Source organism: Marmota flaviventris, chromosome 10, assembly GCF_047511675.1.
Source record: "Marmota flaviventris isolate mMarFla1 chromosome 10, mMarFla1.hap1, whole genome shotgun sequence".
Taxonomy (NCBI): domain Eukaryota; kingdom Metazoa; phylum Chordata; class Mammalia; order Rodentia; family Sciuridae; genus Marmota; species Marmota flaviventris.
The window spans coordinates 25158916-25175969 of NC_092507.1; the positions used below are offsets into that span (position 1 = coordinate 25158916).

The following is a 17054-nucleotide window of genomic DNA, read 5'->3' on the forward strand; positions in this document are numbered from 1 at the left end:
TATATTAAGATCATAATTTTGTAATATCAAAATACACAAATATAAAATATTAACATTGCCAGCTAGCTTGATCTAAGCCAGGCAAAAAAGGACCAAGGGGGAATATGACAGAATTTTAATCATTGTTATTCATTTCTCTCTACCTCGGTAGGTTTTCTCTGTTTGGTCTTCCTTTTACAATTAAAAAAAAAAAGTATTTTACCAAAAGAGGCAGGGGTCAGAGGTCTGGGGCGGGCCTCTCACGGGGACTGTAGTGCAGAGGAGGCTCGGCTGACCTCTGACCCCACTCCCTTCTAGCTCCAAGGCTGGTTTAGGGAACCCCGACCTCCAGGGGGCAGAGCCAGGGGCTTCTCTCAATGTCCCTGGGGAGGAGAGGAGTGACCAAGGTCTCCGGGCTGCATCCACCCCGCTGGCCACTGCATCAGGAAGCCTGAGTTCTCCTGGGCACACGGGTCTCCAAATCGGGGTCTGTCCTTGGGCAGAGTCCATTCCCACAGTGTCCCTCCAGGTCATCAGGCATGATTCCTGCCCTGGGTCCTGTGATCCACCACAGCCCTGATGCCCAGGGACCCCACCTTGTCTGACTCTGGCCCCGGCCACTCCTGCTTCTCCCAGCATCCTCTCCGACAGCCCATCTGCAGCAGAGAGGCCACAAAGTCCCTTCCTAGAGCACATCTGGACACATCCTTCCCCGGGCTCCTGTCGCGCAGACAGAGCTCCACAGGTCTCGTCCCGGGGACATGACCACAGCCACCCCAGGAGCCCGGGAGCCCCTCGACCCGACAGGCAGCTCCTGAGGCCAACCTGGGCGCGGGCACATCTGAGTCCACATCTGGGAGACCCCAGGCAACCAAGGCTGCTAAGTCCTCAGCCACCCGTCTCCCTGACCCAGCAACGTCCCAGGACATCCATGAGACACACCACGGGCAGCTGGCACCCTTGGCAAAGCTGGTGGATGTCTCTGTGCACACACCAACACACAGCGCCGTGCCACGTGCCCCAGGGCCCTGGGCGTGGGAAAGGGATCGCCCTGGAAGATTCTGGTCCCATGGTGGGACCTGAGTCTTACACCAATCTCTCAATGAAACAATAGCTCAGGTAGTGTCACCGAGACCCTGTCCACGTCCTGAAACCAGAACACTTTAGTCTCAATGCAAGTCACCGACCCAAGGCCCTTCGCTCTGCCTCAAGGACACACTTCGAATCAGACACGGAAATCGCTGTTAAAATCCACCCGAGTTTTAACAACACGGAGCGGTTTCTCATCAGGGCGAGACGGAAAGGCTCCGAGCAGGAGTCGAAGGAACAACGAACTGGCCGCGTCCTGGTGCAGGGCCAGAAACCAGAGCGCAGGACGGGCAGGAAGGAGCGGGCGCTTACCAGAGGGAGGAGCCTTCGGTCCCCGTGACCTCCAGGAAGTCGTACCCGTCCTCCAGCTGGAAGTCGATGAAGACCAGGGCGATGGTGTCCCCCAGCTCGGCCAGGATGGTCCACGTGCAGTCGGCGTTGTTGTGGTACTCGGAGGGGAAGTGGGGGCTGGAGATGATGCCACTCTGGCCCCGCAGGGTCCCGCCACACGCATCGTCCGCTGTGGGCACAGACAAGGGGTTCACGTCAGAGGTCTGGTCCCCAGGACCTGGCACTCGGGCAGAAAGGGGCCCAGAAGGTGGCACACAGACCGTTCACACGGGATCCTGGCCTGAAGGGGCAGAAGAAAAGTGACTTTGAACTCTTCCACATCCCTTCTTGGGTGCTGGGCACCGTTGGGAGGATTTCAGATATGGCTGTTTTATATAACAGATAAGGAAAATCAAAGCCCAGAGAAGTTGAATAACCTGCCCAGCATCACACAGCTAATGAACAGCAGAGCTCATATCTGGACCCTCTCCTAGTAAGCGCTCTGTTAACCACGATCCCACACCGCTCCACGATGACCAGGAAGGAGCAGAAATCAGCCACCGTGTTGATCTTCTTCATGGTCACGACTGACAGGAATAGACAGTCTCTTCCCACCAGATCTTAGGTGGGATATTTGATAAGACAGAAATTCAACACAACTCCCTGGGGCAGAACCCCAGGGCACTTGAGCCCGACAGCCCCGCTCCACCTCTGCCGTCTCCTCCTGCCCTGTCCCCCAGCCATCTGGGACCCAGCCTTGTGCACGTCCCAACCTCTTGCATGATGGAAAGTGCTGAGGATTCAGTTCAATAAAACAAGAGCCACTGCCCCATGATAAAGGCCACTCCATGGCCAATAAAGAACTCTGGCAAAGGAGGTGGTGACAAGAGCAGAAGGGACAGGTGTGTCCCATGGGGCATGGACATTTTGAAAAGGGTGGGTCAGAAAAATGTCACGGAGAAGTTGATATTTCAGCCAAGACCTGAAGGAGGGAGAGAGGACCCATGTGATCATCTGCAGGAAGAGCATTCCCATAGCTGGAGCAGCAAATGCAAAGGCCCTGGGGTACCGAGGCCTGCACTGTTGAAGAACATCAAGAGACCTGAGAGGATGAGCAGTAGGAACAGGGAAGAGAGTGGCAGGGGACAAGGCCAGGGAGGGCTGGACAAGGAGGGCCTCCGAGGTGCCCGTGAGGACATGGGCTTTGACTCACATGAGAGGAGAAGCCAGTGGAAGGTTCTGAGTGGGGCAGTATTAGTAGAATCCCTTGGGCTGCTGCAGAGAGCAGACCACAGAGGCGGAGGCAGAGAGCAGGGCGCCCGGTGAGGCCGCTGGGAGGATCCAGGTGAGGAAGGATGACTGGGGCCAGGTGGCAGTCGTGACACATGGTCAGGGGCTGGCAGGACATAGTGCACCCAGAGCCACCTGCCTCGGGGCCTCGGGGAGAGGGCGTCTGGGACAGAGGGAAGGACAAGAGCAGGCAGCTGGGGTTGGCAGGGGTCTCCTCGCAGACAGGGAGGTGGGACGCGGGGGTGGGGTAGGAGGAGAAGGGCTGCCCAGCCGGGGCCCTTGAGGGTCAAGACGGGGGCCGGGGTTCTGGCTCCTTCTCTCCTCTGGCCTCCCCCGCCCCATCCAGCTGCCCAGGGCCCAGGGAGGAGGCCCAGAGGGGAGGCAGACAGGTCGGCCCTGCTGGGCTCTAACCCCCGTCAATGGCCCGCGGCCCCTCTTCCTGTCCCTCCTGGCACTCTCCCGCTGGCCTCTCTGCAGGAGCCCACAGAGCCTGACCTCTGAGGCAGTGTGTCCCCCGCGGATGTGAAAACATTCACCCTGAGCAGCTCGGGGGAGCTGAGCCTCGTCGCTCCCAGCGAGCACTGGGCCTTCGGGGGCCAGCACTCCGTCAGTCGGGGACAGTCCACAGTCCCAGCCACGATGGGCCACTCTGGGCCTGGGAGGGTCATGGTGAAGCCTTGAGAAAGGACAAGAGCGTGCTGGAGGCCCCCAGGGGACAAGGCCGGGGCGGTGTGGGGCTTGGGGAGCCACCTGTCACCCACCGCAGTGGTGCCCGTGGACTGGGAAGGGAAGCCTTGGTCGTGCTGGGGGCTGGGGTCTGCGGTGTGGTGACGAGGGCCTGTTCTAGAAGGATGACTTTGGTCCCGAGTGATGGCTAGATGGCGGGTTTGGGGGTGGGGATGGTGACAGGGAGAACAATGAGGGGGTTCCAGGCATCAGAGCAGGTGGTGGCCGAGGGGTAGGCATGGGGAAGGTCAGGAGGAGTGGGTGGGTCCCCAGCAGGGAAGAGGGTGGAGATGGGGTTCACGAGCAATGAGCCCCGGGGAGGAGCCACCCTCTGGGAGGAGGAGTGTCCTCAAGCTGGCTCCGCCCACGGCCACCTTGAGGGTCAGCTCCAAAGACAAGGTGCTGGTCCCAGGATGTGGGACCCTGAGAGCACAGGGCCTGGGGTCAGTGGGACCAGTGGTGAAGGCTGCAGAGAGTGGACAGGGGGGCAGCGGCAGAGAGGAGAGGAGAGGGCCCTGGAGGAGGAGGGAGAGGGCGGGAGACGGAGGACCAGGCAGAAAAGGGAGCAGGGCTGGAGGAGCCACCGTGGGGACCCAGGGACTCGGGCTGGCTGAGGGCTGGCAGGGGCCCTTCTCCAGACCCCTGTCCACGCTGCCCCCTTCACCTGGCCCTGTGTGCAGGAGGACAGCAGGGAGGCTGGGGAACGTGGGCCGTGGGCAGAGGGGCAGCTGCAAGGCCGTGTGGGCTCCTGTGGCTTTGAGGCCACGGGGCCAGCAGCAATGCCCCTCTCCAGGCAGCCCCACCCTCCTGGCCCCTTCCTCCCCAGCACCTGCTGTTCCACCAGGGCCCGGCCAGGGAGGCTCCGCGCTGCGCCAGGGCACACAGGCTGGGGGGTCCCAACCCCACTGTACCACAGCCAGCCCACCAGCCCCTGGGAGCCTGGAGAGGCCCCCTCGTCTACTGCTGCCATGCAGCTCAAAGCCACGGCACCCTCCACATCAGTGGCAGCTCTCTGCCCCACCCCCGGCTCCAGGTGTCCCTCGTCCTCCAGTCTGTCCACCCTGCACAGCAGACAGAGTGATGCTAACAAGCACAACCTGAGGACCCACCTCTCCATAGGACCTCCCATGACTCCCACTGTCACTCAGGATCAGAAGGAATATCCGGTGGCTTCGAAGGACCCTGCATGGCCTTCTCAGCCAGTCTCAACCACGCCGGCCTTCGCCTGGCTCTGCTGGCTCACCCCACAGTTCCCCGCTCCAGAACTTTTGAAAACCCTATTTTCTCTTTCTGGAACCTTCTCCTCTACCTTGTTGGGCCTGCCTGGAGCTGCCCTAGTTTTTAGGTCCTAGTCTAAGTTTCACTGGGCCTCTAGAACCTTCCAGAAGGTTCTTCTCTCCCCAGTTGAGATTTCAGAGCACTACATACTTTTTCATAATGAATTCTCATTTTTCGTTGGCCCATTCTGTTGTTATTTAATATCGTTTTAGTCAGCGTTTTTGCTGCTGTGATCTGACCAGCACAATTTAAGAGAGGAAGTTGACTGAGGGGCTCACGGTTTCAGAGATCTCAGTCCATAGACAGCTGGCTCCGTTCCATGAGGCTCCAGGTGAGGCAGGACATCATGGCAGAAGAGGGTGGCAGAGGGAAGCAGCTCACATGGTGACCAGGAGGCAGAGAGAGACTCCACTCTCCAGATACAATATAGACCCCAAAGTCACGGCCCCATGACCACCACTTCCTCCAGCCACACCCCACCTGCCTCCAGCCACCACTCAGTCAATCCCATCAGGATTAATGCTCTGATTAGGTTAAGGCTCTCATAACCCAATCATTTCTCCTCCAAACCTCCCTGCATGTCTCACCCAGGAGCTTTTGGGGACACCTCGTATCTAAACCATAACAAGTATCGAGACAGTAAACTGCCTGAAAGCAAGGCCATGTCAGCCCTATCTGCAGCCCTCAGCCAGCTGCAAAGCCCATCTGCTGAGCAAATAAATGAAACAGGAAAAACTGAAGCTCAGGCAGGGTAAATGACTTTCCCAAGGCCACACAGGAGGTGGTCAAGTTAGGGCTTCAGTGGAGTCCAGGGTGGCCTCTACCGTGACTCCCTGGGGTTTGGTGAGTCATCCTGAGATTTTTCAACTTCCTGATTTTAGCCAACGACTTCTGGACAAGTGTTGGGCGCTTATGTCCCTCAGACCAGAGCCACCATTCCACTGTGAAGATGCCACCCGTGCCTCCTGGGCCCTTCTGACTCCCTGGCTCTGGCCCCATCCTGTTTGGATTCAAGAGGCAGTAACAGCTGTCTGGCCACTTCCTCCTACTCTAAACAAGGCACCGCATTTCACAGTCACAACTTTGTAGTCATAAAGTACAACCTTCATCCGACACCACAGTCCTAAAATATTCATCTGCACTCTCTCCTCCTCTGGCAGGGGGCCCGGGGCTCCGCCAGGAAGTCATGCATATTGCGAGGGGCAGGTGTATTTTGCTGATAGCTGCCTTTCCAAGTTTATGACTTTATTTATGATTGACGTTGGGCTCTACTGAACTCTCTCCAATTAGCCACGATTTTAGAAAATCACCCCCTGCTGTCTGCTGGCTCCACCACGGCGCTCAACGTCCAGGTGGCCGTGGAGGAACTGGGACATTATTCAGGCCTCTCCAGGGCACTGTCTTGGACACAGGGAGGTTCTAGAGTCCTTGGCTTGGGCTCTGCCCATATTGTCCCTCCCTGGGACTCCTCAGCCTCTGAGAAGAGAAACAGCCAGGAGGACGTGGGAGAGGCCGCCATCTTGAAGCCCAGGGTCAAGAAGGAGGGAGATGGGAGGAGTGACCCAGAGCCACGGCCTGCCCCTTTCCTCGAACTGTATGGCACCATGTCCCTGTCCATACTGGGCCCCATAACCTGTTCAGCCTCCTCAGTCCTCTCTTCTTGGGGACTCTGGTGTCTGCCCCTTTATACCTGGCATTTATCAAAGACACTCTTTACCATGAGGAGATTGCCAATCCATAAGAACATCGCCATGACCCCTGGGCTCCTTCCTCAGATACTACCGTCCTTCTGGGGCGATGGACAGAGACAGGCCTTGACTGTCGAATATGCAGTTCTCTGTGGCGCTTTCCCCAGGGACAGCGCATCAGGTGGAAGCCTTTGCCTGCATTTCTCATTCAACTCTCAACCTGCTTGTCCAGACAGGCACGCCACCCCATTTTACACATGAGGAAATGGAGGCTCATGATTTATTAAAAACCTTCCTCTGGGCACATAGCAACCACATGTCAGAACTGGGATTTGAACCCAGGACATGGACTCCAGAGCTCCCTGCAGGGGATACATGCACCCGAGCCCTGGACCAAGGGCTGGAGCAACTCTGGAAGTGGCTGTCACTGTCTCTTGCTGAGGGTCACAGGCCACCACCCCGGCCTGCAACAGACAGCAGTGGTCAAGGTCATAGCTGGGGGACACCCACACGGGGGCTGAATGCTGGCCCTGCCACCCGGGCAAAGCTCCTCACCTCTCCAGGCCTCAGGTCCCTCTCTCAAAATAGAGGACGGTGATACCCTTATCTCTTAGGGCTTCTGTGAGGATTAAATTAGATAACACAGCACCAGCCAGCAGTGATCGTGGCAGTAACAGTCACAAGGACAACTAACCCTCACTGAACGGCTGCTGTGAATGAGGGCCTCTGCTCTGTGCATTTATTCACAAGAAGCCCAGGTCCACCTTCCCAGTTCAGCAGGGCTCTTGCTCCCATGAACAGATGAGAAAACTGCGGCACAGAGAGGTTGAATAACTGGTCCAAAGCCGCCCAGCCAGAGGGGCAGGTGGCAGGGCTGGGACGTGAACTCAGGTGCTGGGACTTCAGATTCCGGTGGAGAAGTGGTTCTGTAGAAGAGCAATGGTGAGGGTGGTGGGAGGGAGGAGAACTAGCAATGTCGCTGCTTGCACAAGACCACAAGGGCCAGCTGGGGTCCAAGCTCAGAATGACTCCAGGTGCTACTGCGCCAACAGGGCGCCCGGCGTCTTCTCCATGTCACTTAATCTATGAGCGCAGCAGGCCCGGCGTGCAGGTCCCTTTGCTCTGTGCTTGCTATCTGGGGTCTCTTATCCTCCCCCAGAACTTTCTAGTTCAGGACTCCCTTGAGCTGCAGAATTAACACCCCCACCTGTCTGTCTCACGAGCTTTGCAAATGGTACCTGGACGGACTGAGCTACCTGCCCCTTTCCTGTTGGTGTCCACCCAGCTGGCACTCCAGGAAGAGCCTCGCCATCAATCTTGTCCTTCTGTCCCCTGAGCATCTACATCTGACCACTGGCAAGGCCTGTGGGCCGCACCCCAAACCACAGCCCCAATCTATTCATGTCCCTCCACCAAGGCCACCAGAGACTGAGTGCATCGTCTCCCGACGGTCTCTTCACGATCTCCCTGTGTCTCTACAAGCCCTCTCCCGTTAGCATCCACAGTCATCTTTGTTCAAAAGTTAAGTTGAACCAGAGACAGTCCCCTCTCTCCCAGCTGCCTCCTGACTTTAGAACCAAACCAGCTCCTCGCCTGCTTCACGCTGCTCTGCCCTCTCTACCCGGGCCCCACTCTGCTTTCGCTGCAGGGGCCTGTTTTCTGTTCTTCTAACATGTCGGGCTCCTTCCCACCTCAGGGGCTCTGCACTTTCTCTTCCTTTGGCTGGGAATGCCCCTCCCCAGGCTTTCACATAACAGCACCCTTCTGGTCCTTGAGGACTCAGCTCCTGCATCCCCTGCTGGTGGCTCCATCCGAAGCTCCTTCCTCACCACCGACTTCACTTCCTTCCCGGTTCCTAGCCCCAGGTTGCCTGCAGGGTCAACTCCACGAGAGCGTGGGATTCGATCTGACTTGATCAGTACTGCAATCCTCTGTATCTAGAACACTATCGGGCACAACATGAGCTGTTAGTAAATGCGGACTGATCGATGACCGGCTGGCACGTGTTGGACACTCCAGAGAGAGTTGTCAAATCCCTGAGCAAATGAGTGAGCCATCAGACCCAACTGGCTGCTCCTTCTGTCCCAACTTTAAAACTCAGAGAGGTTTAGCAGCTGACAGGTGACCACACAGCTGAGCTGTGGCAGAACCTGGGCTGTCTGGCTCCATACACAGTCCATGCCACCGGGGCACCACTGCCCGTCCGTCTCTGTTTCTGTAGATTCCTCCCTCTGGGGCCAGAACATTTGGAATGCACGTCACCACAGCTTCTGCAGACCAACTGACTGTTTGCCTAGATCTGGCTGAGCCTGCAGCGCTTGCTGTGAGTCTCTGATGCCAAGCATGTCTTGCTCTGGCCAGTTTCTCCGACCACCTGCCTCTTGGACCCTGGCATATCTGAATTCCCTTTCTTCCTCACGAAGCCCTCTTTGATCTTGAGCCAACACCCTTCAAAAGCCAGAGGCTGATTGCTGAAAGCACACCGTCAGTCACCCCTTCCTAGGGATCCAAGAGGTGCCACTGGGCCCAGGACCTCCCCGGGACCTCTGACTTTGCACATGTGCCCAGAGTGTGACACACACAAAGGGAAGTCATGGCTCCCGCCTCTTGCCCTCTGCCAGCTGGACCAAGCCTCAGTGGGCCAGGACCCTTGGGATGGTCCTCCTGGAGGGCTGGCCTCACACCTGCTCTGCCCCTGGTCCTGTGGCTTCCTATTCCCCTCGTCCCTGCTCTGACCCCAGCCTGGGCCCACCTTTCAGCGAGGCACATAGAGCATCACACCCAGCTCTCCGACGGACTCTGGTGGCTTTGGTGGTAAAGAGATCATGTCACTCAGAGCTGCTGGCCGGTGGGGTGATTTGGGCCAGGGATCTCCCTCTTGGACATGTCTGCCTGTGTGACCCTGACGGGGACTTAGGCCCATCCAGCCATTCACTCTGCAAATATTTACAGACCACTGTCGAGTGGACGGGTTGATCCACAGAGATACCAGCCCTCGAGAGTTCTCCATGAGGAGAAGAAAGGCCAAGAGGCTTTAAATCCTTCTGGAGCGTGAGCCCCTCAACTCTGGCCTGACTGTGGACCCTGGGACGCACCCTGTGCTCCAGGTGGCTTGGCCTCCTAAGGAAGAACACCTGGAGAACCGCTGTCAGAAAAGCGCTGACACTACTGAGGGGGCTTCTTAGGGTGCCCCTGCGGTTTGCTGCACATTAGGACACAGAGATGCCCCAGGAGGAGGGCGGGGCCCTGGCACTGGAGAGCAATGGTGTCTTTCCTCAGCCTCTGAGCAGAACCCCACCTCCGCCCTGGATGGCAGGGCGCCTCCGGGGTCTGACGCCTCCTGAATGCCAGGCTCTCCCCTGCTGGCTCCCTGGTGTGCTGGGGAGGGAGTGCTCTCGGTGCGGCTCCGCGGGGAGCTACTTAAGAGAAGACAGAGTAGAGAGATCTGTGGGACTCTCTCTTTCTGATAGGTCTCGGGCTCCAGGCGAAGGAATCCGAACTTGACCCTGTCAGTGCCAAAGAGCCCCTGACGAGATTCTAAGCAATTTGGTGATGGTGTCAGATCATGTCTTAGAAAGTTCACTCCCACTGTGGAGGACGGACCGGGTGGTGTGTGGGCCTGAGGACGGCTGACCACAGAGGGGTGCCTGCAGGGAGGCAGGTGGAGGGGAGGAGGCCTCCCGAGGAGCGCCTGGGGTGGTGAGAGTGGGCAGCTCAGGGGGCAGCAGCCAGTGATGCAGGAAGGAAGGACGGAGCCTGAGGTGCCCGGATGTGCCAGGCTTGGCCACCTCGGGAGGGGACACTCCTCACCATGCTGGGGGAATCGGAGTCAGGGTGTGGATGTGCCAAGCTTGGAGCGTATCCCAGAGGGGCTCCGGGGAGTGGTCAACTTCCACATGGGCTGAAGCTTTGGAAGTCAGAATCAGAGCTGAAGAGAGGTTCCAGACAGGGAAGGAAATTCCCAGAGCAGAGGCCTCACTGGGCTCCCAGCATTTGAGGGAGGGGAGAAGGGGGGAGAAAAGCCAGGGTGGGGGCAGGATCATCATCAATTGAGAAGCTGGAAGAAAAATGGAGAGACTAGGACATGGTCGTGCCCATGGGGGGCATCCAGGCCCGCGCCCACGGATCACTGGTGCAGGGAATGCAGGAGACGGGTGTCTTCCCACTGAAAGACCAGCAGTCACCGCCGTACACGGGCACACAATGGAGTGTGGGGATGTGATCAGACCTGGGGAAGAGCTCCCTGGGAGGGCATTCACAGCTGTCTCTGAGCTCAAGCGAGAAGGGTGCTATGATTGATTAATTATGTCTGCCACAGGAGTGGGAAGAAGGGGAGGGGGCACACATGCCAAGGTGGCCCTCCTGGCTTCTCTCTGGCTGGTGAGGTTGACCGAAAGGATTTTGGCAGCCAGCCCCAGAGTTCCTTTCAGGGTGAGATCACTCATTATTCAAGAAAATGTCCCCCTGCACCTAATCAGCTTGGGTGGGGAAGAGGAAGATGTAAGGAGGTAGCAAATCCAAGAGGAAAATGGGCTTCTGTCTAAGCAGTGGATGGAAGTCCTGAAACAGGGTCAAGTATGGCGGGTACGAAGGCAGAAGGGGCTGGTAGAAGACGAGAGGGTGCAGTGCACACCGTGGGGACACTGGAAAGGCTGAAGCCAGGGAAAAGCTGGCAGGGGCCGGGGCCAGGAGACTTTCAGACTCAATGGTGGCCCTTTCCTTTTAAGTCATTTGTAAGGCCAAACTGTGAACAATGCTTCAGTAACAGGGGCACTGCTTGCAAACACCTTTGTGCTTTGGTTTGGTTGGGTTTTGTTTTTGTTGTTTGGAAGACGGTGACTCAAGAAAAGTGGACCAAGTTCCCAGCCAGGGAAGTGAGGCATGGCCGGCCATGAGTTCAAGGTCCAGAGGAGGCTGAATCTGAAGAGGATTCCTGAAGGCATTGGGAGAGAGAGTGGATTAGGGGTGGAAATTCTCCTGAACAAGACAGCCTCTCTGCCTCCGACACTGGGACTGCAAGTGCCACTCTGCAGAGAGTGGTGGAAAGTGAGGAGAGGAGACAAACCAAGATGGTGCTTTCACAATGCTGAGCCAAAGGGGCTGCGTGGTGGACTGCCATAGTGGGTGTGGCATGGAGGACTGCCATAGTAGGTGTGGCATGGAGGACTGCCATAATGGGTGTGGCAGTTCTTCAGAGTGGATTAAAAGTTACTTTGATGCAGTATGATGCTCATCTAGATACATATTGCATATTTAGTCTGGCTTGAGTGAAAAAGCTGACATTTCTAGTGGCACAAAAAAGCTGTGGCTTATATTTCACAAAATAAAAACACGATTTCATCTGCTCTCCTATTTCCTGTTCTATGGGCATATCACAACCCTGACACTATCCAGAATGTTAAGGGTCATGTCCTCAGGGCAGGCAGGGCCTGGCAGGGGGTGCTCTGTGGAAGCACATACACCTGCTTCAGGCTGAGGTTAGGTCCCACAGGGCCACACACCTGTGTGTAGGGCCAGGGTCCCGCCCAGTTAGTTTGGTCACTCCTGATTTCCATCTCATGAAAAGAGGAGTTAGAAGTAGGACCTGAGAGGACGGGACTTAGGAAGGCAAGAATGGAGACTCTGGTCCCCTTGGGACCCACCAAGAAGGATCAACATGGCTGAAGCCAATTCCATTGGCTGAAGAGGGGTAAACAAACTTGAAGGGAGGTGGCAAATCAAATTGGTTGGTTGTGGTCTGCCTGATGGGAGGGAATTCATAGCTGTCTCTGAACTCAAGCAAGAAGGGTGTTCTGATCGATTAATTATGTCTGCCATGGGAGGGGGAATAAGGGGAGTAGGTACGCATGCCAAGTACCGTAGATCCCTGGTGTCAACACTAAGAAACGTGTGCATATGGCGGCAGAGGAAGCTGCTTAGACTGGGAGCTAGTCTTTTGAGAGTAACTGCAGAAGAGCTTCCTCCAAGAGGAAAGTAAAACTCAAACCAAAGGAAAAGCTTCTTCTTCCAATCATCGCTCAACTCTCTGAAATGTTTCTCCTAGGCCATTATTTGGGGGCTCTGGATCCATGGAATGTAAAGGTGAGAGTTTAAGAAGAAAAGAAGGATCAGTAATGCCAAGGGATGTTGGGAGGCCAAGGAGCATAAAGATTTAAAAAACAAAAAACAAAAAAACTCCCATCTGACCTGGCTGCATGAGTAGAACACTGGAGGCAAAGTGCCACTCTGTAGAGGGTGATGGGAGGTGAGGTGGGGAGACAAACCAAGATGGTGCCTTCACAGAGCTGAGCCATGGAGGACTGCCATAGTGGGTGTGGCATGGAGGACTACCATAGTGGGTGTGGCATGTAGGACTACCATAGTGGGTGTGGCAGTTCTTCAGAGTGGATTAAAAGTTACCTCGGTGCAGTAGGATGCTCATCTAGATACATATTGCAGAATATGCACTTGTGCAACATTATAGGAAGAAGATGAAAGAAATACACAAAACTCATGGTTAAAATTGACAAATTTTGTTTCTTTATGTTTTGCATTGTCTAAGATTTTTCAAAACAATTTTATATCATTTTCATCTTTAGATAAGAATTGGAAATTGTTCTAGAAATAAGCTTGGCTATAATGAGTGTGTGGAGGGGGACAATTAGGGATAGGCTGGGCGTAGGATGCCCAGTGTCCCGGCTTGCCTGGGACTGAGGGGGTTCCAGGACATGGGAGTTTCAGAGCTACAAATAGGAAAACTCTGGGTGAATTGGGGTGAGCTGGTCACACTAGCTGGGTGGCTTTGCTCTTTGTGGGGAGATGTTGAGGTTAACAGGTTTTGAACCTATTTGGAGGCTGGGAAGAAACAACCTTTAAATAGGGAGAGAAGTTGAATTTCTAAGAAAGGAATAATTGCCCGTGCAAGGTCTGTCCAAAAGCCGATGGGGGAGCCATGCAAACGCAAGAGGAGGGATGGTCTCTAACAGGAAGGAAAAGAAAATGATGCCCCTCTGTGACAGGAGGACTCTCATCTTTACATTCCATGGATCCAGGACTCCCAAATAACTCTGCAGGGCAGAGTGGCTAAAAATAAGCTTGCTGATGTAGGGAAGGAAATCCTGGGAGCCCAGGCAGGGCTGAGAAGCTCCTGATACCTGGAGTCCCACCCCAAGGACCCTGGATGCTCCCCAGATTGGATGAGCCACAGTGGGTACGCCATGCCCTGCTAGGGCAGTGAGGTAACGTCCCCCCGCCACCTGCCCCGAGACTGGATCTCATGGGAAGCTCCTGTACCCTCTCCCTGCCCACGCCCTCAGACTCTCTGAGGCCACCTACCTCTGCAGGAGGGCAAGGGGAAGTCCCACGTGGCACTGTTCTCGGAGCCAGCGTGGCAGGTGAGCACGGCGTGACCCTCGAGGAAGAAGCCAGGGTTGCAGCTGTAACGGACCTTGTCACCCAGGTTGAAGGTTGAACCCTGCTGGATGCCATTGGGCAGCCTCCCTGGGTTCCCACACGTGTGGCTGGGGAGAACTGTGAAGAGAGGAGACAGCCAGTGGGTTAGCGGGAGGAACCACATGGGACATCTACATTTTCTACTTTTTCTAATGTCTGCCCTGGGTGTTGGGGTGTCCGTCCTGATTACCGGGGATGTCATCCCAAGGAAAACATTGTCATTGCTTGGGTATAGTTGCCCTGATTTCAGACTCCATGGAGGGGGCACAGAGCATTGCACAGAGTATTTGCTCATTAAACCCAATGTCCTTTCCCCTCAGCCAAGGGAGTCCTGTGGTCCAGTGGGTCTGGGGGCTCCAGCTTTGGTTAACACTGGAATAAGCAGTGAGGGGAGAAGAGGAGAACCTGAGTTTGCATCAGCCTGATCTGTTTAAAGAGAAAATTGGGAACTGGGGAACACAGTGCACAGCGACCAGAGCCGAAGCCATCGCCACCAGCAGCAAGTTCACTCTCGTTAACCAGAGAAAGAGTCTTGTTAAGGACGCGACAACAGCGTGACCTGCCAGCTAGGAGGGAGGGAGGATGCAGCTCTTCTGTGCCTGGGTGGCACCTGTTACCTGACCCAGCTCCCTCTGCCTTTGTCCCCAGAGCTGGGACTGCCAGTGCCTCGAAGATCATACACCCCCTCACCATTCCAGTCCCATCTGGCAAGGACGAGGGGTCTCAGCCTGCTCAGACCACGGCTCAAGTGAATCCACTGGATAATGACACATCACGGGCATCTCTAAGAGTAGGGAGGGTACCGACTCCAACCTGCAGGCCCAGGTCACTCCCCCCCTGACAGCTCACCACCTGAGGGACACTGAGCAAGTCTCCTAACCTCTCTGTCTCCGCTTCTCCTTTGTGAGATGGGATCATGGCAGCACCTTCCTCAAAGGCTCACTGGGAGAATTAAGTGAGCTAATGAATACAAGCACTTAGAGCCTGGTGCACAGTGGGTAGACACCAGCACCCTGAGCTCCTAGGCCCGTGGGAGGTCTGCATGGCTGAAGGCAGGTGAAACGTTATGGGAGGATAAGGACAAGGCAGGTTTCCAACCCCAGTTTAGGAGTCAGAGATAACCCTCTGGAGGAGGTGACATTTATGTAGAACTCTGAGAGATTAATCAGCAGGGCCAGAAAGAGTGTTTCAGAGCTGTGCAAAGGTCCTGGGGCTACAGATAAACTAAAGGATCAAGGGACCTAGAGTGAGAGGGTGGAGTGGCCATGAAGAGCAGGTGGAGATGGCAGCCTGGGCTGTAAAAGGCTCCCTGTGGTGCTGTAGCTGGTGCCTGCCAACCTGGACCCGCTCTACCCTTGATGATCTCAGAACCCTCCAAAAGGCAGCCTGCCCTCCTTCTTCTCCCCTGGGAGGAAAAAATTCCTGGGAAGAAACAGCTTGGCATAGAGGGAAAAGGAAACCTTTGGATCATCCTGCTCTGAGTCTGGAAATAGGTGCTACCATCACCTTACTCTGTATGACCTTGAGTCACATGACCTCACTGAGAAAACAGTGGTTGAGGTTATGACAGTAGATACCCCATGGCTCACACAGTGCCTAGCACATAGTAGGCGCTCAAAAGATGGCAGATGTTCTCATTCCACGGGGCCACAGAACCCTGAGGACAAGGGCCTGGGCAAGTGTATCCTGGGGACTAACACAGTGCCTGGCACTGGTAAGGGACGTACTTGTGTGTTCGTTAATTAGTTATTTGAAGAGTTGCTCATTAATTTATTATTTTCTTTCTGCAATAAAAATGTATGGTGAAAAAAAAAATTTTTAATTAAAAAAATTTTTAAAAAATTAAAAAAATGTATGGCGGTCGCCTGTGTGTGGTGCTGGGAAAACAGCAGAGAACTTGGGCAGAGCAGGTATCTATCCTCAGAGGACTGTATTTTTGTTGGAGAATCTTAAGGACCAGAGATCTCTTCCTTCTCTACTCTGACAAGTGAGAGGAGCAGATGGAACGATTCACCTCTATCATCTTGTCCATTTGCCCGGCTGAACATTTCCCATGATCCCCTGCTGCTCGCTTACAGCGGAGGCAGTAACGATATGAATGTGTGAGTCCTGGGGACGGGAGGAGTGGGTCAGTAAACATTTGGAGAAGAAAGTAAGCTAAGGTGAGGGGAGGGAGACCACCAGGGGAAATGGGCTGAGAACTGGTGTAGAACTAACGTTTCATTTTCTGCAACAAGACGCGAAGACCCGATTTAATTAAATTACTAATGTCAAATTTTTAATGAACCTGCTTCTGCTTTGGGCTTTCTTCCTTTGAAATTAATGACTGGAACGTCGCCTATAAATAAAAGTCGATTCTTTTAAAAAAGTCACTCTCAAATGCTTACTGCTCTTTACTTAATGAGCTGTTCATAATCAGCCCACTGTGACCTAGGTGTGACAAATGGCACCCATGGCAAACCTCACCATTTTCTCCCAAGCTCTGATCCCCAGAGGCTGCACGGTGAGCGGAGCATGGGATTCAAAGAGATCCAAGTTCAAATTCCAGTTCATCTACCTCTGGCTGAGTAAACTTGAGCTGTAACGTTCGCCTCTCTGGGCTTCGATTCTTCATCTTCCTCTTTGGATAAGGACCCGGTCATATTGGATAGGGCACATCCTATTGACCTCATCCCTACTTGAGCATCGGCAAGACCCATATCCAAATAAGGTCACAGTCACAGATGTGGCCGCTAGTCTCCAATGTGTCTTTTGAGGGAAAACAGCTCAACCCACAGAGGGTTGTTGTGGGGATTAAGATTAGATTTATAATACCCACCGCTGAGTGCCTACTGTTTTCAGTCCCGATTCAACATTTGTTTCCTAATCCCCAAAATGAACCCCGTAGGGAATGTATTGTGCTCACCTAATGGGTGAAAACCCAGGCACAGAGATCTCAAGGAACCAACCCGCTTGCCAAAGGCCACCCGGCTAGACAGTGGCGCACTAGGCTTGAACCTAGGTATCTCCACCACTCAGTACCCTCAGATGGAATGTGCCAAGGGGCCAAGCACATAGTAGGTGCTTACTAAATGAGTGTTTTCTTTCCTTTTGCATCTTGCTCGAGACCTGGATGAGATCAAGGGCAGTTACCTGATTGTCCAGATTCAATGGTCTGATTTCTCCAGTCTGATTTGCCAGTCCTGTACTTTTCTTTTTAATAATGTCAAGGGCAACATTAAAAGTGTGGTCTTTTGTGGCGTG

The 17054-nt window shown here is 54.8% G+C and overlaps 1 protein-coding gene across 1 annotated transcript in view; it reads right to left on the reverse strand.

Annotated features, from left to right (window-relative positions):
- The window catches only part of Csmd2 (CUB and Sushi multiple domains 2), a 539902-nt gene that overhangs the window by 343930 nt on the left and 178918 nt on the right, over positions 1 to 17054 (reverse strand). The window contains exons 4-5 of the mRNA XM_027937327.2: positions 13695 to 13889; positions 1381 to 1588 (exon numbers count right to left, since the gene is read on the reverse strand). Coding sequence (XP_027793128.2) covers positions 1381 to 1588; positions 13695 to 13889 — 403 coding nt within the window. The remainder of the gene's footprint in view (positions 1 to 1380; positions 1589 to 13694; positions 13890 to 17054) is intronic.